This window comes from Epinephelus lanceolatus, chromosome 2, assembly GCF_041903045.1.
Source record: "Epinephelus lanceolatus isolate andai-2023 chromosome 2, ASM4190304v1, whole genome shotgun sequence".
Classification (NCBI taxonomy): Eukaryota; Metazoa; Chordata; class Actinopteri; order Perciformes; family Serranidae; genus Epinephelus; species Epinephelus lanceolatus.
In genome coordinates this window covers 41,097,436-41,124,039 of record NC_135735.1, presented here as the reverse complement: position 1 = coordinate 41,124,039, position 26,604 = coordinate 41,097,436, and the positions used below count along the sequence as shown (strand labels likewise).

Here is a 26,604-nt window from a genome sequence, read left to right as displayed (position 1 = left end):
GTGAATTTTAGTAGCATTTAGTAATTCCAAGATTTTGTTTGCTGAACTTTGATGGATGATGCTACACTGCTTTTAATGATGAGACTGGAGACTTAGACGAGGATTAGCTGTGTCATACTGAGCTGCTAAAATTGACACAAGAACATCCTCTGTTTGGTCTATTGATTATAGCACTGCTTTTAGCCCACTTCAAGTAGTTTCCGGCTCGACTTTGCATTGTTCAAGTTAGTTCCAGGAGGAGCACCTGCAGTTTCATGACAAGGTTAGACTTTTTCGCCAGAGATAAGGTAGAGCCACTGAGCTTGATGCCATTGTGTCCAGCGTACAGAAAGAAGAGCTAAATGACACCCATGATGTCCTGTGTCCTGCCAGTTGCATCTCAGAAGATTTGGTTTGAATGCTCGCTTTAGGTCAACACAATCTCGGAACCCATCGGCTATCATCTGACGACGATTTATGTTTTTATTAGCTTTTTCTAATTTGTCTGCATTCATACGCAGGTGTCTGTTTATAGAGATTAGCTGAAATGTTGTCTGGACCTGTTTCAAGTTACTAATCAAACTGTAAACAATGAGTGGAGCACAGAAGATGAAGTCTTGGCCCAGATATCCACTGGGTTCACCGGATCTCCTGAAATATTGGCCATTGCCCTCAGAGGCTTCATTGTCATCAGACGATGGCCGATGGGTACTGAGATTGGCTCAGTGGAGACTTATTAGTTTAAAAAGATTAAGGCCTTGCACACCATCACAGGTGTTCTTAGTTAATGACTGATTATACCTTTGCTCAAGTTGAAAATGGGCAGAGCTATCCATGCATGCATAGATGTTCATAAGGTCACTAATGTAATAAAAGTAATAAAGGTATAATTTGTAAAATCCCCTCTGTAGGTGTACCAGAGGTGTGCAGAGCCTTTAGTTTTTAGACAGTAACTTAAATCACATTTACAGTAATGATCAGATCATCTCCAGATTATATTACTTATCTATAGACAATAAGATCTGTATTCCAAATATAGTCCATCTCGTTTATGTGGATTCTGATACATAGAGGCTCACTGTAGTCTAGATTTTCTCCAGGAGCAGGGGGCTCAACAGCAATAAACTCCGTGGAACACATTGGGAAGTAGTAATGCCTGTGTTTGGCAGAAAATGCCACAAATATTAGATATTATTTCGTATGTCAAGAGAGAAAAAAATGTAAAAGGAAGAGTTGTGTATTTTCAGTTAGCCTGACAGCCTCTGTGTGTACAGCATGTTTGTGTGACCTTGACTCGTCCCCCTTCCTCCTGCTGTAACATGAATTCCTTTTGTGCTGCCTCTCTAAACACTGCTGTTCTTTTCGTTATCCATGTCTTGTCTCACTGCAGCACATCAAACAAAACACACACTGATACACCCGCACCAAAATGCCTGTCTTCCCCCCGACCGATGCAAACACTGTCAGCTCCCCCACTTCTCCTCTTTATTTGACTTCAGTTATTACACATTTGGTTGTGAATATTTCATACATGTTCAGTGTTGCGTTTTCTACGTCTAGCAGACGACAGACTAGCGAGCAAACAACAAGCAACCAAAATAAAAATGTATCTGTCAAGTGTTACACCCTGTCGACATTTCATTCCTCTCCCCTGTGAACGGGAGCTCAAATGCAGCTTAATAGTCTCGCACCTCCCGTGAAACCCCCCTGAGGGCAAATTGTTTATTTACCATTCTTTTCAGGCGTCTCTGAGAGCATGGCTGATAGCATTACACTGTAATAAGTGAGACTGAGTATGCGAACTTCATATTCAGACGTGGCACATTATGTCAGCCAGTGATGTGTCTGTGTAGACAGCCTGATCCAGTCCTCCGATCTGTAAGATGGAATCCTATTTTCTCAAGATGACATCCCTCAACCCTCCCCAGAGCATTATTGAACAACACCCGCTGATGGATTGACTTTGTGTCTGCTTTGGTGTGTGTGTGTGCAGTTTGTGAGTGAAAGGTAAGATCCCATGATGCACACGGACTTCCCGGGATAAATCCATCACAGGCTGGCCCCGGACAGCAGCCTTGCCTCTCAGCCTGCCAGAGGCCTGGACTCTTGCTGGGCTTTTCACACTGAGATGACCTGAACCTGTACCGGTCTGACATCTCCTCCTCCCGTGCATCCAACATGCAATAGTTCACTCACTAGCACATTCCATCAAGACTCGTACCTCTGTTGCCATAGGTGCATATATTATTTAGGAGCTGGCTAGAGGGTTTTTAATACAGCTGCAGACCAACAGATTGGCAGCTAGGATGCCATTCTGTAAAAATAACAAAAGATGTACAAACAATGTATATATAGTATACATACTGTATATATAGGGATGGCAATGCCGGCCTGTGCCTCCACTGTGGTCCAGACTGAAACATTTCAAAAACTATTCAGTGGATTGCCATGAAATTTTAGCCAACCATGCTCCCCAGAGGATGCATCCCTCTGACTTTGGTGATCCTCTGATCTCACCTCTAGCACCATCATGAGGGTGACATCTTTGCCTTTTATTAAAGTAGCTCAGCAACTATTGGATGGATTTTTGTGAAATTTGGTGTACCCGTTCATGGTCCCCAGAAGACAATTTGTTAAAACTTTGATTTCCTGTCCTTTAATCTAGCACCACCATCTGGTCCATTTCATTTTGTTTGTTACTTTGGTTTATGACCAAATAGCCACAAAACTCATGACATTCCCATCAACCTCAGCAGTATCTTCAGTTTAGTGATAGTTAGCAAATGTTAGCATTTAACACAGTGGACATGATAAACAATAAACATAAATGCCATCAATTTGCTAGCATTGTCATTGTTAGCATGTTACCATGCTGAAGTGAGCATTTGGCTTAAGTTCAGCCTCACAGAGCTAGCATGGCTGTACACTCGTATTTGAATTGAATACAGGAAATTTTGTGTTTTGCATTTCTTAGTTTTTGCTGTTTTAAAAGATGTACTGGGGGCATCGATAGCGTAGTGGATAGTGCCGGCACTGCAGTGGTTGCAAGTTCACTCTGTCCTATACATAAAAGGCAAAAAGACAGAAAAAATAATCTTTAAAAACAAAAAAGATGTACTGTACCAGTGCATCATCGCTAAACCAAGGTACGTTTTGAAGTGTAAATTTCATGTAAATTTACACTCATACTTGTTAAAGGTTACTAATGCTAACCTTGCAGCTGTTCCAGCTTCTGACATGCAGCAGCATACTGTATGCTAAGTGCTGTTGGCAACAACAACGGTGCACTTAAATCAACACCACACCAGATGAGTTTGACTCATCTCATGCAGTGCCACTTAATTCAAGCTGGGTGGTGGAAGCCGTGTCTGGTATCCTCTGTTGCATCACCAACTCAAGACTTTTCGCAGGTCACCATTTGTTTTAAATCAGTTGTTGAGGTTATTAATCATTGGACGTAACCATCCTGCAGGACACTAATGTTCTTGCATTTGTGTTTCGTCCCTCCTCTGTAGCCTTTGTCTCTGACGGGCTCGTGTTAGATTAGATCAGCCCTCTTGATATTTGGCAGCTCCTGATGGGTGAATGACCACCATGTGATTGTGACAACGGCAACCAAGACCCCTCCCACAACTTGAGCCAGGCCAAGTACAAATTATATTAATTCTAATCAGATCACGTTGGGTCTTGCTGCAGTGTTGCAGGTATTGAGTCTGTTGTGTCTAATACGTAAGTGAGTCCTAGCAAACTCGAAATAAGCTGTGATCATGTGTTGCGCCATAATCATCAGCAGTAAAATGTGTTTTTTGTTTGTTTGTTTGTTTGTTTTTTTATAAGCAGAGTTTGAATTCTAAATTGCAGAGAAAATATTTTGCGACTGTTTTTGAACACAGATACAAATCGGTTAATATACAGCCAGTGCAGGCGATCACTCTCCATTAGGGTTTGTTTGGGTCAGCCACATTGGGATCAGATCTAATTATCATCAGGTCTGTCTGGACTGGGTGTGAATTAGAATTGAGTCTCTTTTGAAAATTCTGGCTCATGTGTAGGTTGGTCTTTCCCCGGTCCGTTTTGGACCCGATCACTGAACCCCATCATTGAAGAGACATATACATTTTGTTTACATTTATATTTTGTTTATTCATGTGGCATTTTGGGTTTTCCAGGAACATAGAGAGGACATGCATGGAGCTGTTAAGTCTTACACAAAGCAAAGTGGTTCCACTTTAGCTGTAAGACACAATGAAGCACAAATTGGTTGCAGGGTGGACAGATGGATGGATTATTACTGCTGAGGAGCGAGGAGATGGGAGAAATCATAAACTCCCAAATTAGAAAGAAAGATAAAATGATGGGTGACGGGGAAGAGAGAGGGACGGGGTATCGCTGCATGAGCATCTCAAAGTGTGTGTGTGTTGGTGGGGGGGGGGGGGTGATGAGAGAGAGTGGCAGGCAGAACTGTATGAGTTGATTAGTTTCCTGCTCACTTATTAGGATGCAGATTAGCTGCATTGAGAAACATCTGGGAGCTTTTCTCAGGCCCACATACTGCCTTCTCCTCTCTTCACTCCTCACCTCTCCTTTCATCTCTTCTCCTCTACCGAATTCAGCTCTCTTCTTTCCTCCTTCCACATTTCCTCCGCTCCTCTGCTTTCCTCCCTTCCCCTCTCCTTTTCTCCCATCTTTTCTCATTGCTGACTCTCTCATTTCCTCCCCTCTAACCCTCTCCAGCACCTGTTTTTATCTTGCTCTCACCTCTCCTCCTGCCCTCACCCTGCCTTCACTCCTCTCTTGTTTCTCTTCGGAAAATGTCTCGTTTCCTGTCCTCCCGCTTCCTCTCCGCCTCTCTCAGTCTGTCAGTCAGAGCTGTCTTTTATTCCCTCTTTTCATTTCATTCAAATGAGAACGAGGAGATTTACATGAAGTCATTCAGTGTGGCTCTGTCGTCCGGAGGAGGATTTGACTGGAGGCTGTATATTCAGATTGGTGTGAATACTTTTCCAGTGTCTCCTGCAATACACAAAGACGGCTGAGTGGGAGCGCCCGCTCCCATGTTTGTCAAAATAGCATCCTGCACCAGCTTATGTTGACAGTTGAAGCCGTCATTGCTCTGCCTGCAAATATGACAACAAGCAAGCTATACAGCGCATTATACGACATGTTACAGACATTTATTCATCACCTACATGGAGCAGTAATTCATATTTCTTGTTTTAGTACAGTATCTTCTCGGCCCTCTTCTAAAACATTTGTGATGTTACCACTTCTTGCCCAAAGCCAAACAGCAGGAAGGCATCAACCCAGGTGCTTTTTTGCAAATCACATTAGTTTATGCAGGTCTTGACCAAAAGTAAGAATAATTACTCAATGGCTGGTAGATTTTTGGATAATGACACTTCAGTATGGCATAAAGATGCCCTCTTGTCATACCCCTATTGTTTTAAGTGTAAAAAAGCTATAAACTTTACCACCCATCTTACAGGCAGCAGCTGGGAGAATACTGTGATAGAGAAGCCAACCTAAATCAATTTTAAGTTTTATCAAGTTCAATATTATTAGTGTGGACCTCATCCACTGAGAATTGAAAAAGCAGTAGGACAGGCCAATTAGCAAATTATGGGTAGTGGATTCAAAGATGAAAACAACCACGAGCACCCAATTTTGAATTATATTATTTGATTAATGACTCTGAAAGCTGATTAAATCTCCTCAAAATAATGTTGCTGTGCATCCATTGGCAATACCTCTAACTAAAGCAAAGTCCCATTGAGTGTAGCAGGCCACAACAAGTGGAGGGAAAGTGCTGTCTGTAACATTAGCCTTCATGACCCAGAGCTGCAGGCCAGTCAGCTGTCTTCTACAGCTGACTGGAAACTGACCATGTTGTCAGAAGTACACAAACTTCTATGTGTACAACATTTTTGTCATTCATATATTCAAAAAAAGGAGGGACATTCTCCCGTTTGAGTCTTGGATAATTAGGATTTAGATTATGTTGTTTGTTTTTAAATGTAGTATATCTGATGTGCAATTTTCCTGTGCAGGTTTTGAGAAAGCACATTTGATCATCGAACAAAAAAAGAGATTGCACTGCTGTAATTTTGCTGTAATGTGCTGCCAGCCAAACACCACTTTGGATGAAGAGAACATGTTCTCTCTAGACAGCTAGCCTCTGTGAGGATGTTAAACTTTATTCTAATTGATATAGATAATTAACATGGTGGTCATATTGCATTTGTAGCGTTCATCCGAAAGTGAAAAACTGTGGAAGCCACTGCCAGCTGTTCAGGGGTAGTGGGCATACAACAATGCTATAATGATGTGACCCAAAGTGAGCGCTGAGCAGGCAGGGCTTCCTCAGGGAATTGAATCCCCACAGTGGTGCAGTGCCTTGTCTTACTTACACTTGGACTAGACAAGACAATAGCCGTTAAAGTATGTCTAATGAGGGCGGATAGGGATATTTTTTTTAGTTTTCAGTCAGGCACACATGAGGAGAGCAGTTTTGCAGGAGACATTTTGTTAAGTAATGATTAAATGTCCTTTTTTTATTGCAAAGCTTTCATTGTAAGATCCAACTGTCTAATGCTACGTAGGCTTTTATTTACCAGACAGAAAAGTAGAATCTGTGCAGTACATGCTGTACACACCATAAGTAACAATACTGTGTATTATCCTTGTAACACAGATAACAAAGCCATTAGCAGGTGGTCATTTATGGAGTTGCTATGTTAAGACCAGATGTCAGCTCACTGTCACTCACAGTGTTTGTGTCTGATGGTGTGTATGGAGAGGGGCTGTGTTGTGCCTGTGCATGTCTGTAAGCAGCCTTGGAGTCAGCAAAAGCAGCCTGAGGACAATGAGAAGTGATGAGCATCTCGGAGCAAATGCTGCTCAGTTGTCAGATTGTTGTGTTTGTGTGTTTGCATGTATAGCGTGGGTCTGCTTAACTCTCGTTGACTCGCACTCATAGCCACTAGCGCTGACATGGCACGCCATGTTTTCCCGTCAAGGTCTGTTCATCGCATTTTGCTCTTGATGTATGTGTGGGCCTGTATGTGACGTCAGCTGACCCAACAGCTCAGGACTGTGTTGTGACGTGTGCATGTGGTTACCATGGCTCCCTGTAGTTTCTTTTTATAGAGTGGCAATGGCGACGCAATTACAGGTGAGGCTCCAACTAGATAAATCCAATCTCTCTCTCACACATCAGGCATACATGTTAGATAGTGTAGGGATCTGAAGCTGAGGTTATAAACAATATAATGCTGAAAATGACATTTCAGCGTCTATTATTACACAAACAGAAGCAATAACTTTTGAGTGCAGTTACAGAAATTAATTTCCCATGAAATTACCTCCATATCTGTAGCAAATTATGAGGCAGACCTATTCAGCTGGCTGCCCGTGGGCCACACCCAGCTCAGAAGCAACTTCTGAATGGCCCAACATGCATATATCTGATATACTGGTATTACAAAATATGTAAACTGCATACAGTTTCATGAGGAAGCTTACGAGTGAGCCATCAAGCTAGCTCTCATCTCTGTTGAGTTACACATGCACAGTGCATGATGTATGGTTCTGTGTAGTGACACCAGCAATCTTGTCTTTCACAAATCAACACTTTCTCATGTGATGCAGTTCAGACCACACTCAGTAGCTTATCAAAACCTCTGGGCTCCAGTCAAATGGTTAAAAATACACCCTTTTTCTTTTCCTTAACACTTTTCCTTGACCTTAATGGAAACTATCATGTGGTGAGGTGTGTGAGAGGGAGAGAGATCCTGAAAGAGAGAGATAGAGAGTGTTACTGGTTACTGTTATTGCCACTTAGTACGGACCAAATCTGGACCAGCTGACTTTGTAAGTGCATGGTCCTGCTATAAGGGTGCAATGTTTGTAGCTGGCATAAGAAGAACTTTAAGTAAGTGTTTAGATTTGTTATGTGTATGAAATGTTTGCATCATGGCTGTGCATTTTTAATTCAGAACATTCAGTTTCAAAATAGAAATTTTAGGGTGTCTGTAAAAAAAATCCTACTCTCACATAAACTACAATACCGGAAGTTAGGTAGTATTTTAAATTTAGATTAGTTTTCTAAATTAGTCTTTAAATATTTAACACGATAGGGATATAGTGATTAAAAAAGCAGGCATTTACAACCCAGCTGATGAAAGCACAAACCTAATTCAGGTTTTATTTTCTGCCAGGTTTCATGCTTTTGCCTGCTATTCAGTAGAAAGACACGTCAAATAATTGCTTGGGCATGTCAGTGATTGCTTAAAGTAACTCATTAATATTTGATGTCAACACCTAAAATGTAAGTAAATTCATTTCAAACTTGGCAGGCTTTAACAGGAAACATTTATTTTACAGAATATACGAAATATTAACTCTTGTTCCCACATTTCTGAAACTTGTATACAGCATGTCTGGCTAGTATCAGTAATAACACTAAAGCATACTACGCCCATGAGATTTTAATGGTGAGAAATGATCAGATTTTTAGTGTCCCAGACCACAAACTGGCAGCAGGGATTAAGAGCACAGCCCCCTCCTTCCCAATAATGGCAGACTACTGTATATTACTAAGTGATGCATTTTCATCCAAACCCATCAGCGTGTCTCATCTGTTAAATCTGAGTTATGGCAGCTGTCACCAAGCTGTCACTGAAACTCAACAAGGCCCAACATACTGATCCCGCTGTCGTTTGATCATGAAACTTTACTTTTGCTTTTCATTAAACTAGCCAAAAAACCCACACTGTAAACTGTGCTTCTGTTAACCAGATATTTCCTCCTCACCAGGAAAAGCGTCCACCACGTTATCCAGAGTTTTATCCTGACCACATCTGCTTTAATTGCCTCAGAACAAGATGCTGAGACATTGCAGAAACATCTTGGTTGTTTGTTAGGTTTTTTTTTGTTTGTTTTTTTTTTAGAAAACAAGTATTCTCCCACACAGTTTGAGAATGGCCAGTGCATTATTTAAACTGGCTGGATTAGAAGTAAGTAGCTAATTGGGATGCACTGGTTAATCTCGCACAGGCCAGTTAATCACTCCTCTGAGGATGTTAGTCTCTTAGCAGGAGGCCAGCGCTCTGCCTGTGTATTCAGCAGTGTTTGAGAACCACACAGCTGGATTCCCATGGCAACTGGCCTCATTTGTCCAGTTTAAAATCCCTGCTTGTGAATCGGCACAAAACTGTCAAAACATCCTGACACATACATATATATTTATATATTTGATCAAGAATCCCACTGTGCATACCTAAGGGTTTCAATGCTTATGAATCACTTGATGTGCATATCTATCAACTCTGTGCTGGAAAGGATATGTCCTTGAGATATTAAATAGATGTGTCCTTTATGAGATATTAAACATTTTCCACCCATCACTGCTGTGATTTATTATTATTATTTCAGACTTAAAACTAGGTTTAACTCTAGTTCTACCACTAAACTAAATCGTAAATCTTAGAGTCCATTTTAGATGTTTGGAAACTAAATCAAAGCCCTAATCTCTAATGCGATCAAGCTTCCTGATCTTTCTGGAGGGCCAGATAACTGCCTTTACTTTCCTATTTTTGTTGCAACATTGTGTGTACGCAATTTATATTTTCTCATGTATTTTTTCATATAAATATACTGTCAGTATTTTTCTCTATTCCATGGCCACAGTCACACGTGGGTTATTTTGCTCACAGAGACTGGCCATTTTTCAGTAACACACCTAAAACCACTGCTCAAGAAATGCTGCTCAGTGGCTGGTTCATTGTCACAATGATGGAAAAACACATACGGTCCCACACAGACTACACAGAGCAGTTCATCCTCCACTTTATTAGGTTAGTCCTGTGAAGGGGCTGCCATCAGTCTTAATATTACACTAGAAAATAGGCTAGCCTGGTCCCACAGAGGGTGTATGGGCTGTACCGTGTGTGTGTGTGTGTGTGTGTGTGTGTGTGTGTGTGTGTGTGTGTGTGTGTGTGTGTGTGTGTGTGTGAGGGGGGGGTGGGGGACTGCTATATTGGCAAGAGACAAAATCAGTTCCCCACTGGATGTGCGAAAGCTATTCCAGGGATCTTGTTTTGGCCATGGAGGAGCTGTTATGTGCTTGTTACATGTCAACCAAGGATTGAAGTATGGAGAACAAAGCGGCCTCACAGAAGAAACACTCGATTTGAGTTTCCTCCTCTCTCTTGAGTGTAGTTACTGACTTGCCTACACACACACTCACACACTCACACACGAATGCCCACCCCAACTCATCCACTTCCTGGAGCGACGGCGTGCCCACTGAGTTGTGAAGGACTTCTGCATTCATGCAGTTTATGTCTGTCTTTTTCTCTCTTCCTTCTCTTTATGCATCAGTGAGTTCATGTCATGGAATTCCTAATGTAGCATGCGTGTGTGTCCCCTCTCACTGATAACATTTATTATTTTTTCCATTGACACACATACCTTGCATTTAAGAGAGTTCAGTGGCTGTGTTAAGACTAAAAGTGCCTCCTTTTTGGTTTTGACTCAGGCTTTATTGGGTGTTTAACGTTTGGCAGGAAATAAAAAGGAGAGAGAAAGTTTGACATGAGGCTAGGGCGCTCTGACAGTGTTATTGCCATGGGGTGCCAAGTGTGATTTAGCTTTATTACATTCACACTGGAAATTAAAATGTTTCTAAAATGTGACATTTTGTTTTCAATCACCTAATCACAGATTGCCATTCAAATTAATTTCTCTGAAGTATGTCAGTGTAATTGACACTTAACACCACTTCTCACTTGTTTCCCACCAAGAGAGTATCCTGACAATCAATTTCAAACGTACAGTATTTTCATATTTAAGCTACGTGACATTATTTGGTCCTCATGGTTCTTTCATACACTGACATCTCTCTCTCTTTCCCATTTGGGGATACATTTCACATCAGTCTTACACAAGATGTATTATAAAAGTTCCTGCCAGATTAACATTAACAATGACAGACGTTCACAGTTTGTGCTATTGCCCACAGGCCACCAAGGGCTGTAGAGACTGTGGTAGTGTAATTTTACTTGTGTCATATTTTTTAGCTTACCTGTTAACCACACAGGTACAAGAGAAAAAAACTGTGGAAGTGAAATTGAGTATTCTCTAATTTGTGAGAACAGAATGTAATGCACTAAATAGGCTCTCTCAAAGGAGTAGTTCTCTTTAAAAACAGACAGAAACAGTTAATTTACCTCACTAAACACCAGAGCTGCCGATCTACCACTGCCTTAATCAGTTATTTGTGTTATTGTGTGACTTTGGTGTTTTAAAGGTTTAGTTTGGATTCAGTTAAGTCAAACAATAAACAAACAAACTACTGATTGAGGCAGCTGTAGACCAGCAGCTCCTGTGTTCGTTGAGGTAAAATTACTGTTTTTGTCAATGGAGTCTGGCTTTGAAGCAAGCATAGAAGTTTCATGTTGAGTTGAGTTCGTCAGAAAGGACAGTCTGGGAAGTACTGAGCATACCACTGGATAAATGAGACTTCAGTTATACTGCACAAGTTGTGAGATTTTGTTAATCAATGTATTGGTATAGTTTTGCTGTTTTTAAATGTGGACTGATTTTACTGTATCAAGATTTTTTTCAATTTTTGGATTCTTTTTTCACCGAAGGTATGCGAGAAAAACAAGGGTAACTAACATTACCTTTGTCTAAATGAGTGATAGGATGTTCAATATGTGACCTTTCTCCAGTACGAAGCTAGGGCTGACCTGCCTGCAGCCCGTGAACATGCGCTATATTAAATAATAGGGCACTCAGACAGCGTCAAACAACGTCAAAATACGTCCACTAAAAGTGCATTTTTTCCACACAGATAGGCTCGGATTGTTAGTATATTTATCCAACAACATAACAGAAAGGAGAAATGAACGTCTGTCTTTACCTTTAGCTGGATTCGGACATGTTCCTCTGCCTGTTGCTGCTCCCTCTCTCTCCTCGTCCACTCTTCAGTTTCAATGAGCTCTGCCTCCGTGTACGTCCGTGTACTACGTGTTCAAATAAATACGGGCGGTCATTTCAAATGGCTCATCCAGATCCAGTTGGTCAAAATCAGGTAAAAATTCAGACATGTTTGTTGTGGCAAGTCAAAACACTCACTCAGAGACTGAAAGTCTGGCTCTGAAATCTCACGTCTCGCGAGATTCTTCTTCTTCTTTGGTGTTTTACTATACAGTCTATGGTGTTTTACAGCAGTTGGTCTCACAAGTTGTTGCAGGAAGTTACTGCTGGAGCAAGCTTACAAATACAACTGTTTGGAGTAGTCATGGCTGAATTTTTACCCGATTTTGACCAACTGGATCTGGATGAGCCATTTGAATTTGATGACCGCATTAATTTGTATTTATTTGCACACGGAGTACACGGACATACACAGATGCAGAGCTCATTGAAGAGGGACGAGGAGAGAGAGAGGGAGCAGGCAGAGGAAGTGTTTTGACGTGCCACAACAAATATGTCCAATTCCAGCTAAAGGTAAACACAGACGTTCATTTCTCCTTTCTGTTATATTGTCGGATAATTATACTAACAATCCGAGCCTATCTGTGTGAAAAAAAATGCACTTTTAGTGGACGTATTTTGATGTTGTTTGACGCGGTCTGAGTGCCCTATTATTTAATACAGCGTGCGTTCACAAGCTGCAGGCAAGTCAGCCCTAGCTTCGTACTGGAGTAATGTCAAATACTGAACATCCTATCACTCATTTAGATAAAAGTTGATTGGAAAATAGGGCCCAGGTTGAAAAAAACGTTAGTTCCCCTTTAATAAATTCACTATAACGCGGGTGAGTAATTTATATACTAATGGTCCTTTGGGGATGAGTGAAGCGTGCCTTTAATGGATGAGGTTCTATAGTTTGGGGTTTGTGCTGATTTTGCTATAGGTTTTTGCTCTGCTAGGGTCTTATGTTTTATGTCCTATGTTCTCTTTCCCTATTACCCCAAATGAGGCTGACTTCAGACAAATGACAGTCTAATCCCTCTGCATTATTGATTTACAGTGTCAGTGACAGTGATGCCTGTAGCCTGACCCCAAACAGTATGAAATTCAAACAAGCAATGAATAATCTCATCCCTTAGATGTATTGATCATCTGTGTCCTTCATAGATGACTTTAGCCCAAAGTCTGTGATGTGTTGATGTGGTGTTTGCTCAGAGTTGATGAGCAGTATAATTACATGCAGGGCTGTGTCTGACCACTTTGGTGCATTAGGGTCAGACTTTCACTGACAGTACTAAAGGCTTTGATCTCATAAATAGTAAAATAACCTGGTGATTTTTTTTTTTTTTTTTTTTTAGTTTTATTCAGTTTAACTCAACTTCTGGGGTACTCGAACAGCCAGAAACAGCCTTGGGCTTTGGGCACTAACTGCAGTCATTTTAGAGTTTCTGATTTCTCTCTCACATACATTATACTCACAGTGAGTAAATATACAGTACAAAGCCATCACTGTAGTTTTTACAGTCTCATTAGATGATCAATGATCTGTGGTCACTGCAGGCCTGTTTTGATATCCTTGACTTGAAAACATTTTGTAGCCTTGTTGTTTACAGTTTTCTAGAATACCTAAGTGATTTTGGAACACGCTTTGAAAAGCAATGTTAAATTTCAACAACAAGAGCCTTGATAAGAAATGAAAGTGTTTTTCCCTGATGAAATTAAACTGAAACCTGTTTATCAAGAAGGTTAAGTAGCAGCATAAATGCAGTGTGGTCAGTCAGGGTCAAGGAACACATGTTTGTCTTTGATGGGAGCTCCATTTGAATTCCGCTTCAGGCATATAATTAATAGGCTTGTGAACTTCAAAGAAACAAATTTGCCCTTGCCACACATACGCCATTTCTTTTTAAATCCAAGCTTTAAAAGAAAAAAAATCATCGTGTTTATTCACACAAAGTGATGGCAGAAGGGTTACCAAGTACAGGGCTCAGAGTACAAGAAAATGATGCAATGCAGTCCTTAACCCCGGACCATCACTGCGTTTGCATTCCACATTGGCATCACTGGTCACACTTTCTTTGGATAATCCAGTGCTACAGTGATGCTGCACATGAGCACATTGCTTTCAGCATGTTGATGTTTGCCAGGTTAGTTTATCGTGTTAGCAGGTTAACATTTGCCAATTTACCCTAAGGGGGACCCCTTATAGTCGACTATAACAGTTAGATTTAGTGATGCACCGAATATTCAGTAACCGAATATATTCGGCCGAATATTGCAAAAAAACACACATTCGGTATTCGGTGGAATACCGTATATTTCCAAATAGTCGCCCGGTGGCAAATAGCCGCCAGGCACCTAATAGCCGCCGGGGGTTTGACCCCGTTTTGCGTATTAAACGCCGGTCCGATTAAACGCCCGGGCGATTATTTCCTCATTCATTGCCTCATGGCTGTCCCTCCTTGAGGGACTGTTTGCGCTTTTACGCACGGGTCGGTGGTGAAGTGGTGCACATGACTCGTGCTACAGACGGACGGACAGACAGCCATGTATCTAAAACAGGTAATACATCTGGCTACATCTTTCCCACATCAAATATCCGTGATCGCCTTTACCCGCGTGCGTAAAAGCGCACACAATTCCATGTCCTCTCACCGCGGATGCTGTGATTTGATGGACCGGTACTCATTGTAGCTCACTCTTATAAGACCCAATAATAATAATAATAATAATAATAATAAGTTACTGTGGACCTATATGTAATGCCTTTTAATAAAATTACCAGAAGAGTTCGCTGAAAAAAAGGTAATGTCAGCCTGAATTACTCACGTGCGTCCCCGGTGAAAATCCCTGACGTGCAAGGGGAATACAGCTTCTACAGGCTCGCCATAGCTTACTGTCAGGACTCAGGGACCAGAATTTGGGATGGCGGACTGTCGGGATGGCAATATTTCAGTGTGGCGGCCTGTAACTGTTGGTTAAATGGCCCGTTCGGTTGGTATTCAGATAACTGGGACTTTACTGGTATAATGCAATAGCACCATCCAGCGGTGAAACCCGTATACACATATACACGAAAAAAATGACCAACTCTAAATGTTTAGAGATTTTTGTACACAAACTCACCCCTACATTATACAGTATTTTTGCACTAAAAACATACTGGACAGGAACTGTAACCAAGTAACAGCCTGGTGCAGGTCGGTGCAAAAAAAAAAATAAAAGCCTTGAGCAAATTGCCCCTGGTTCTTTTAAACACCTGGGGTCAAAATCGATTTTGTGAAATAAACGCCCGGGCTAGTATTTGGAAAAATACGGTAAGTGAAAAGCAAGGCCGAATAATAGCGGCGTGTTTTGATGACACAATCAAACAGCGTGCGGTGACGGACTGAGTAAAATGTCGGCAGTGTGGCAATATTTCAAAGTGTTGGAGAGTGATAGAAGAAAAGTGGTTTGCAAAGAATGTAATACTGAACTATCTAGAGTAGTGTTGCAGGGTATACTGGTACCAACCGTAGACCATGGTACCAAAACAACACCGTACATATGATACCATAATGTTGGAGTACCGTAGTACTACGGTACCTCAGGTACCACTACTGTGGGATAAGTTCAAAGTCCAATCACAAGAGGGTGAGTGTCCATGCACCGTCCAATAACGGCGCGCGCTGGCCACCTGGCACTCAACATGCTGCTGCAGTGGTTTGTTTTCCAGTGACATTTCAGGTATTAGCTGAGCTATTGAGTGTCTTTAAGCAGTGAAAGTTATTATTGATTTATTTTTACTTGTAGGTTAGATTTGTTTATATACGCTACAGTGATTTGTTTTCCACAGAGCTCTACGGTGCGAGCATTTTACTCGCATTTGCGACTAAAAATAGTTTTGTGCGAGCAAAAGAAGTCATTCAGGAGCACGCTGTGTGAGTACAGATTTCAACCAGCAGCAGAAACGAAAGGCGAATCCTGCCGGTTGTGGGTTGAACGGGGGTCACAGACACAGACAGGAATGTATTCCTGTCAAATACGGCGGCCAGAGTGCTCCGCGGCGCAAGATAACGGCTTACCGGCGACGGAGAAGTCTGGCTCCAGGTCCAATAATTTCCTCTTCTTGGTGTCATGACTGCCCAGAAGTAGCTGGTTGATTTTTAGTTGATTTTTATTTTATTTATTTATTTTATTTTGATCCCCCCTATGTTAATCACTTATTGATGCTGTTTTTGAAGTATGAATAAGTCAGTAAGTAATTTATTCTATTGAAATATCATTGATGTATTATAGAAAAGTGATTTATCTTTTTATAAATGACAAAAGACACATCTGCCTTATTTTCGCTGTGGTATCGTGGTACTACTCAGAACCGTGATACGTTCCAATTTTGGTACCGTGACAACACTAATCTGGAGGGGGTTCATCTGCAAAAACTAATGAAAAACTAAACAACGGCATTCGGTATTTGGCCAAGCGTTTAATTTTATTCGGCTTCGGCCACAAATTTTCATTTTGGTGCATCCCTAGTTAGGTTTAAGGAGCCTTATTTGCCAATGATCGCAGTTGTGGGAAATTGTTGTTACGAAATGGTAAATGGACCTGCATTTGTATAGCGCCTTTCTAGTCATCCGACCACTCAAAACGCTTTTGACACTATGATTCACATCCCCCCATTCACACACACATTCATAAACTGGTGGCCAAGGCTACCACCTGCTACTCAGTTTTTTTTTTAAACACACTCACACACCGATGGAAGCATCATCTGGAGCAATTCGGGGTTCAGTATCTTGCTCAAGTATACCTCAACATGCAGACTGGAGGAGCCGGGGATCAGACCGCTGATCTTCTGATTGGTGGATGACCCGCTCTACCTCTGAGCCACAGCCAAAAGAAGGGATGAATCCATCTGGGCTATATAGCGGTGTTGAATGTCTGATTTTACATAGAACTGTGTGGTTTGTCCAAATAAATCATGATATATAACCTATTTGGGTGTAAATTAGGCAGTAGGCACGTGATGCTCTTGTAAACTTATGAACGGTTCTTTGTCAAAATCAGCTGGGGAGGCATGTAGAAACAACTGTCTGCATTGCCCCTCTCATTCTCTCCCTATGAGAAAGTTGAAAGTTCTGTTTACAGTGACAGAAAGCAAGCAGGAACCAAACTAAGTGATGTGTTCTGTCTGTCTGTCTATCGATCTCTTCTACTCCCTTCCAGTACTGTGGACAGCACTGCTGCTGCACCTACAAACACACCTACACACACAAAAAACAGTGCTGGGTGGATACTCTTTGTTATAAAATAAGTCGACAAATTGTTTTAATTGGGTGTTTCAGCGCTTTTTTCAGGTGTGGAAATGGAAACTAATGTTTGATCAGTGAGCAAAAGAAAACATGATAGGCATGACTTGATCAATCAGGTTCTGCCATGTTAATTATGGGGGACACCCCTAATTAGCACAAGTACAGCTGATGCTGATGGGAGTGTCTTTACTTTTGCAGTTATTTGGTCTCAGTCAAGTATTGTACTTAACTTTTTGGCATGATGATGATGCCAGATGAAAAGTAAGGGATCATTAAAGTTATTATTCCATAGGGGCAACATTAACGTCTGTACGAAATTCCTAAATGATAATGTGTCCAGAACTACAAAAGTAAACCTTATGGTCATACTAAAGAAGAGGTCTAATTATCACCAATGTCAGTGGGGTTCAACCTTACAGGACCAGATTTTATGGCAATTAATCAAACAGTTGTTGTGGTATCAGTCAGGACATATGTGGTGGACAGACCAATGAGCCGGCAGACAGGCATCCTAAATCCTAAAAATAATTAACAAGTGTGCAACATGAAAAGTACGCAGGAAGAAAAGGAAGGTTCTTATCTAACATTCATTTGATTTATTACTTTTATTGTCCTTGCTAATCCAAATGTTTTAATTGTCCATTGTAGATATCCTTCACAAGTGAACAACGTAGAGAAGGATGAGATTTGTGTGATGTGAATGGCTCCCTTCACTTCACAGGTGTGCAAGTGGATAAACAAATGGACTTGCGTGGGTTGTGTATTGACACAAGCATCTCTGAGATGTTGTGAAATGACACATTTGTAGAAACAGAAACGTATTTGTCCGTTAGAAAACACTCCAGAAGTGTTTCATAAAACACTGTTGATGCTGTATGTAAGCCACTGTAGGTATTTTTCACTAATTCTTGATGGTGTGCTGCACAGGTCTATAAATATTCTAAACAGTGTTGAAGTATGAATAGACAGACCACGGTGATGAGTGAATCTGGAGCTACGGACAAGAATGAATTGTGATTGAATGAATGGATGAATGGAGATCATGCAACAGGGGACATTCCACAGTTTATTGTGAATATCAGAGTAACATCAGGGTCCCCTGTCACCTGCCGAAGCTCCACATATTGTATTCTAGCAACCCATTATAAAGAGCCTTTATATAACAGCAAACCCTTCACAAAATAATTACAGTGCTCACTTTTGTTCAGATGGGTTATTGAGGCTATGTGTACAGTAAATGTTTGTGATTAACATTTTTGTTGCAAATTAGTGCTGAACAATCCAATATGGAGGCTTCATCCACCCACTGCCTGCATGATGGAGCCAGGGGTACTGTGATGTTCCCTTTGAATAGGTGCATTGAGTTTGGCTGCTGTTTAGTACAGCGCTGGGTGCAGACCTTATTAACAGAGTATTGGGCTTCAGCATGACTCCATCAGGCAAATCAAGGCAACCTAGACCCAGGACCCCATTAGTATGCTAATAAAGTCACTTCTCTAATGACTGATTAGCAATTCAGCGGATTTTGTCCTCACTCCACTTGTACACACAAATAAGTGAAATGCTTCCTTAGCGTGCACATATACGTGCACACGCAACGTTAATAGCATGCACATTTATTTTTTATGTTTCTCATCATTGGCAATTTATTTCTAAGCCTCCCTCTCTCCTTTCTTTGGTTGTTTGTCTTGTCCACATTCAACTAGCACACAGAAAAGATCATTCAATTACATGAAATATACTGTGAACGTGAGGAACGCTTAAGTACAGTTAATACGAGTTTGATTGTTTTTATTTCAGCTCGCAGCTCACAGTCGAACTTGAGTCATTGTGTAACAAAAGTTTATTTTCTTTTCGACTGTGACCCGCTTGATACATGTTGATAGGGTGGCCCTTAGGGTACAGCAACAGCACCATCGCCGATGATGCTTGTTCTGCAACAAAGTGTGTTTGTTGGACATGTAACACATGCTGAGCAACATGATCTAACTCTGGCATTTCTGTCTTCCTCAGTGCTCAGCGGCCTCTCAGACGATGTCAAGGTAAGAAATCTGTCTTTGTTTTTCTGCTTTTGTAATGACAGCATCAGAAAGTAAAACTGTTTCTTATCTGTCTGCCCACTGACCAGTCTGACCAGGTGTGTTTGTCTGGGTGTACTGTCTCGTACCTATTGCACTTATCTTCCCATGCATGCATACATCTTTATCTTCCTCCAGAGTCTGTACTCAGCATTTTTTTTTTCAGCAGGAAGAGAGAGATTAGAATATCCTGACTGCTGGCCAAACTTTACGTCTATAGGGAGGGTCAACTTTATATTCAGGAAATTAGGGAAGGGGATTTGAATGGGTGATGTGTTTTTTAAGCTCTAAGGCAGTTCAAGCTCCTCTTTATATGTAAAGTGCCTATAGTGCAGCCAAAAAAAGTACAAAAAAGGAAAGCACAAAATAAATGAATTTTGTTTTTATGCGATAAATGGCGTATAATATCTACCTGTCCATATCCCTCTGCTTTTTCTCAATGGAAACAAATAACAGACCTCATAATACAAGTCTGTCGCCATATTTACTGTGTTGTATCTCATGCCATTCATTTTACTTGGCATTTTCCAATAAAATATCAGTGTAAGATTTTTTTTTAATACAAGGGCAAATAAATGCCAGGTATATCTGTTTTCCAGCTCCTGTCCTTGTAGAAATATTTTGGGGTTGGTTGCTTGTTGTTTTCTCAGGGACACTTTGACAGTAATGGCCTCTACTGAGACTGGGTTTGTACTCATACTTTTATAACAAGTATCTGTTTGTATTGTTACCATCTGCTCACATTCGGGAAGTTGATGAGGTATCCAAGGCTTCACGTCCACATGACAAGGCCAGACAGTGCCTATCAGTTTGATTTAGAAAAGCTTTAACAAAGTTCACTAGGGCATTTCAAAGCGCTCCCTCCGTGGTCTTAAGTTCCATTTGTGATGTTAGAATTTGTTTTTTAACAAAAGCTTGGTCAAGAAAACAGTATCCATACATGTTTGAAAGATACAGATACTTAAATGTACAAACTCAGAACAAACAACGACAAAAAATACACAGAAACAGAGGTAACAGCAAAGGATGATCTTTTGAATTACTCCTTTAAAAGACATCAAATCAGCAGATTGAAGGCTGTTGAAATTGTGATCAGACAAAGCAATTACACCACCTCACCAGCTGTTCAGACTGAAAACAGCTTTGCATAAAACTGCTGATGGGTACGTGTTGCTTCAGATTCTGGAGAGAAGACGCAGTCCAGGAAGGCCAGTTTGATTAATAGATCTTAAGTTTGAGGGCTTCATCAGAGATGCCAAAACATTTCATTTCATTTTCATTTTATAAACCACAGCAGCAATTATTTTATCCTCCATCTCAACAATCACAAAGTAAACAGCAAAAACATGCCATTCAGGTTATAAAGTGATCCTCATTGAATGTGCCCTTGCATGTTTTTGCATTGCTGCAAAAATAAAGCTAGGTTCAACTGTTTTGTCAGATGACCCTGCATCTTTTGTTTGTTTTGTTTTTGTAGGATTGCTCTGTGTCAGCACCTTTCCTTTTATTCAACACAGCCTCCTTGAAATGTTTTTCTTAGAGTGCTAATGTTGGTTGAGACACAGCCTCACTACTAGGTCCCTCATAAGAATAAACAACCCAAAGTTGAAATTAGCCAAGCACCATAAACAGTGTTCTACTCTATAGCATTATCTGATGGCTGTAGCTATTAGTTAAATTGCAGAATAAGACCTCTTTCAGACAGCAGATGCGCATGTGTCACAGGTCTGTTGGACATGCATTGGACCCATTCATGAGACAGCTGCCCCCCTGCTTGTTACTGTCAGCAAAGACTTGTCTGCATTGCAGTTCAGACATTTTACTGATAAACCTGAGAATTACACTGAGCTAATAACCAGTTTCATCTCTCTGTCTGTCCTTGTGCACTTTTCCTGACTCTTAATAGTCTACACATGCACACTTTCTATTTGTCAGTCTCGCTCTTCTTTCTCTTTTGCTCTGTCTTTGTGGGGAGTGGGTTAAAAGACATTTAAATGTTGGTGTCTTTGAGTTAATTTTCGTTCCTGGTAGCAGTGCCAGTTCACCAAAACCAGACAGCCTCTGAACTGTATCCCAGGGTCACTCATACAGATAGAGTCATGATGACTCACAACTCGCATCATTGTCTTGGTTTAAAGGTGACATAAGGTTTTGCATGTAAAGCATACAATGAGCTCTTTTGGAGTTAGAGGGATACTTTGTAGATTTTCAACCAGCTCTGTGTCATGACTTTATGTAGTATGTGTAAATTAACTATGGTAAACTTCCCTCCATCTTACTAGCACCCAGATCTCCTTGCTCAGCTCTCAGCTCAAATCCACCAGATTGTCACCAGCTCAAGGGCTGTTCTTCAAACTGCAGATTGCACTTCTTCGTTTTCGTATGCCGGCCACCACGGACACAAAGAGAAGTGGATTGAGAGTTAAAGCCTCCCCGCTCCCTTTCTCTCTCAAGCTCTGATCAAACTATAAAACTAAGCATTGCTGATCAAATATGAACCAAGATTTCATTACTGCATTGCCTATTTCTCACCTCAAATGTTTTCAGAAACATATTTAAGCTTACCATTTAAGTGTAATTTGTTTGTTACCAGCCAGCCATTAAACTGTTTCCTGTATCAAAAAAGCCAGGCTCGAATCACTACACCCACACCCACCAATGCAGTACATTCTGATAGTAGTAGGTTTTCTTTCTCTTAAGCAAAAGTGAATGCCACAGCCCTTTTTCTCTGTCTTCTCTGGTAATGTACCAATTTTAGAAATATTTGTGTCTCTCTACTGCATAGAAGGCCAGTTTTATGAAAAGAGCATCATTCCAGCAGTGAAATACATTTTTAAATGTAGCCACCAATTTATGGAGCAGTTAGCTTTTAGTTTCTTTTATTTCCCCCCAAAGAGCTAATGTCTAATGATCATGTGTAGGTGGACAGAGAAATGTGACACAACTACAGCAGCCAATAGCATCTCTCCTTATGTAACCTTTCACCAGTGGAAAGCACATTAGGTTTGACATCAACAAGAGGGTGCAGGTATTAGAGTTGTTTTGGTTTTCTGTCTGTCTACTCTTCCACCCGCTTGTTGTCTAACTGAAAGGTATGATGAATGCAGTAGACGAGTGGAGCTTGCGGCTGTTTCTACTCTTCTCCTCTCCCATCCATCACCCCCTCTATCTTTTCATTTCACTCTCCTGCTCCTCTTCTTCTTAGTCACACCTCTCTTCCTCTTCCTCTTCGTCTTTCTTTGAGCCCACTAATCTGCTCCTCTGTGGCTTTCTCATCTTTCTCTCTCTCTCTTTTTTGACCTCATTTCTATTCCGTCCTCACCCGACTGCTGAGTGTCACAGCATAAAGGGCCAAGTCTCTCTTGCAGCGTGCATGTGTACGTGTGTAACAAGCTCATGATTAGCTGATGTAGAACGAAGGATGGCTCGACAGATCTCTTCATTAGTTGTCATCCTTTGGTAATGAAGAGATAAGACAACCTCTCTGAATCCGCCCACACAGGCGCAAAAACACGCAGCCGTCACACTCATTTACGCTCAGTCAGATTCAAGCCAGCTAGGTCAGACATGTCACCTTGTCAAAATAAAACAAACAAAAAAAAACTGCTCAAGGTTACTGTGGTGACAACATGCCTGCCTGTCTTCCTGCCCACTCTCGCTCTCATCTTTCTGTATTTCTCTTCTACCCCTCCCCTGCTTGTTGCTCCCTTTCCTCTTTCACCCTCACCGACAGAAAACTGATGTGAAAGGATCCTTGCAAAATGTCAAAATCTCACTTTTCTTTAATTTGTATTTGTGTTTTTGCAGCCTTTTGGTGTTAACCAGCCAGGGCCCTATGTCATGTACACCACAACAGACTCCAATGGCTACCTGAAAAACGCCTCAGGTAAGGACTCTTTTTAATGTCTTTCCATGGAAGCTTTCACTTCTTGTGCCAAACTACCCACTTCAGTGACAAAGAATAGCCAGAAAATGTCACCGTCTGGGCTTTCATACAGCCACCTTAGATTTATTAATAACTTAACCAGTGACAGCTGTCCTTAGTCTGGCGCAGCACCACGGCGTTTGTTTTGGAGGATTTTAAGAAAACATAGAATGTGAAGAAGAGGGACGTATTGATTTTATTTGGTTGTTTTCATCAAAAAGAAAGAGAGAAAATAGCCTCTATGCCTCTAAGACAAAGGCTGAAGCAGAAAGGGCAGCTAAAGAAATGCTCAGAGATTGTTGTAACTGAGGGGAGAATTAATCAGTTTGATAAGGCTGTAATGCCTGTTCCATGATGCATCCGAAGTGTGTGTTGGTGTGTGTGTTGGCAGTAGTTCATACTTATAATATCTTCATGTTGAAGCAATTATATACCCATATAAATGCAGGTCTCACTTCAATTTGTAGTTCCTAAAATGCTGCTATGAATCTAAATGTTAGATTATTACATGAAAATTGATATTCTACTGTTGCTTGTTCAGATTCATTTTTAAAAGATGAATCCAAGTCTTCTGCACTATCAATCAAATATTCAGCCTGGAGTTACTGCAGTGGCATTGTCCATGGGATACCATTTTCTCATAGATTCTGCAAGACTATTATAGAAAAATACTGTGAAAGCTGGTAAAACACTGGAGGCCTTTCCCCCCCGAAGTTTCTTCCACAGTGAAGCAACATCCAATAAGCTGTAGCTTCCTCATTTTTGCTTCTCATTAAAGTCCAAGGTCCATATCTTTCCAGAAAGGACCAGTGTTTTCGTTACAGTTGCGACTTGTGGATGTGTAAAGTTTCATTTGCAGCGCTTAGGCACTCATATTTGTTACTTCTTTTAGTAACATTCACAACGGATGATGATGACTGTGCACAGAACTAGATAGGACAGAGTGATTAAGAGTTTTGGAAGTGAATTTATGTTGCCCATTGACTTGTCAGTGTTTTATCATGAATTTTCAGTCTCAGACAGCTCCACTTCATGTATTCTCAAAGGGCTACTCCCTTCTGTTGTTGTTAAGCTGTCCTGTCAACATCTGGCTGTGTTGTGTACTGGAATACACAAGATACTATGCTGTCAGTAGGAGGTTTTGGTCACAGTGCACCCTCTCACACATTGTAAGACAAGTATTTCCTTAATGTCAATCGAAAGCCCTGTGACTTCAGCTTTATTGATTGCTATATTTTAACCTGTAGAGACACTGGATCTTCACAGGATGAGACATTCCTGCACTTAATACACCACTCTTCCACTTCAGTCTAATAAGGATGGAAGGATACATAGGTAGAGAGAGATAGATGCATACGAAGATAGGCCGAGACATTGTGGACAGCAATGCTGTGCCGTATTAGCCACAGTTAACCTAGTTGATGTTACATTGTGGGAAGGACACAGAGCTGGATGAGGACAAGATGCACTGACAGCCTGGGGTCAGGGATATATATATAGTCCGTGTGTGTGTGTGTGTGTGTGTGTGTAGCGTAATCCCACTTTGTCAGATTTCACTGTTTCATTTATCTGTTGGCACAGTTGGAGTATATACATATTTAAAGAAAGAGTAGACAGATCACAGTCTAACATCATTATTATTTCACCACGATTAGACAGGTATAAGCTCTTGGAGACAAAACACTACTGAAACTAATCTTCCTATGGCTGCGGGCTTTTCAATTACGTGTTCTGTGTCCAAGCCCAAAACACAGAGTGGACAAAATATTACAGGGGACCCATCATTCTCATTTTCACGTTCATATTTTTATGTTGGGTCTTTACTTGAACATTTTTGTATGTTTTAATGTCTGTCTGAGACACTCCATTTTAATCTGTCTCATTAACCTGCCTCCTAAAAAAAAAAGCCCAGTCTCCTCTGACTGGTCAGCGTATATGTGCTCTTGTTGCCTCTGCAGCCAGGAAATGACTGTAACGGACTATAGCTGCACTTTCTACTATGAAAAATCACCAATAAAAACGTCCAAACCAAAATCTTCACAAGCAGAAGTTTTCGAGACGAAAAATTATATGAAATCAAGAAGAAATTGACAACATCTGCAACTGAGATTACATGTTTCCCTGACGCTTAATGTAGCAGTGTATGTAATGTAAACACTTATAATAGCGTGACTGGAACAGATGACCATTTAAAGAAATTAATCACAAGCGAACGTTGGCTTGTCTCGAAAATAGAAAAAAAGTATTCAGAGCATATTGAAGCTTGAGGTTTTTGCTCACAGGGATCACTTATACGTATGTTTATCTCATTATTCAAAACTTTGGCTACGTTTAGTTTGAACGTCTAATACTGTGACCCCACAGAAATTACAGAAAATGTAGGAAAAGCATTCTAGGTCCCCGTTAACACTAGCTGTCCTGTATTTAGTCGTCTTTAAGCGTGAGATAACTCACAGTTTCACTCCCTTCCCCCCCCCCCCCCACACACACACACACACACACACACACACACAGCTGGTTTAAAATGTGCAGTCAAATGAGCAAAAAGAGCAACAGTGGAGAGGCTGGGAGAGTGGGGGAGGGGGGAGCTATCACCACCTGCACCCACGCCCACCGCAGAGAAGATGGAGAGTGATACAGAATCCCACTGAATGTGGAGGCAGTGACAGTTTTAAAATCATACTAAGGTGAGATGCTGAAAAAGATTCAGTGGTGTTGGTCCGTTTTTCATTTTCAGTCTGAAATTTATAAGAATTTATAAAAAAAAAAAAAAAAAAATGACCTAAAACGTTGGCAGTTAGAAAAGGCAGTTATTTATGTACATGTAGAGAAATAGTGAACAAATACTGAAGGCTCTGCAGTCCTAGATGGCCAAAAGTATGTGGACACTTGACCATTAAACTTGTCTAACTATAAGACCATGGGTGTAACTATGCAGCCTTCACTCTTCTGGGAACGCTTTAAACAAGATTTTTTTTTAAACCAAGCTGCAGCCACAAGAGCAGTTGGCAGAAATTGGCCGACAGCCTTGCAGACAGTGTTCCAATTCATCCCAAAGATGTTGGATGTGGCTTCGGTCAGGGCTTTGTGCAGGCCAGTCATGTTAATTGCTGTTTTTATTATGACAATGGGCCTCATACAGGAAGCAATAAACAAACAAATTTTCTCTTATTTTTATTCATATCCATGATTTGTTCTTATTTTAATAGTACCCATTGATTTCAGGGATTCACCTGTTTTTTTATTTTTGCTCTTTTAGGAAAGAAAGCAAGAGAACATTTTACAAGTGATTGAGAGCTCTCTTTCCAAGAGAAATTGATGTTCAACATGGGGAAAACATAAGTTTTAC

At 40.9% G+C, this 26,604-nt stretch overlaps 1 protein-coding gene across 1 annotated transcript in view; it reads left to right on the top strand.

Moving 5' to 3' along the window:
* The window catches only part of itfg1 (integrin alpha FG-GAP repeat containing 1), a 190,447-nt gene that overhangs the window by 120,814 nt on the left and 43,029 nt on the right, over nt 1-26,604 (top strand). The window contains exons 13-14 of the mRNA XM_033622339.2: nt 19,266-19,294; nt 23,138-23,216. Coding sequence (XP_033478230.1) covers nt 19,266-19,294; nt 23,138-23,216 — 108 coding nt within the window. The remainder of the gene's footprint in view (nt 1-19,265; nt 19,295-23,137; nt 23,217-26,604) is intronic.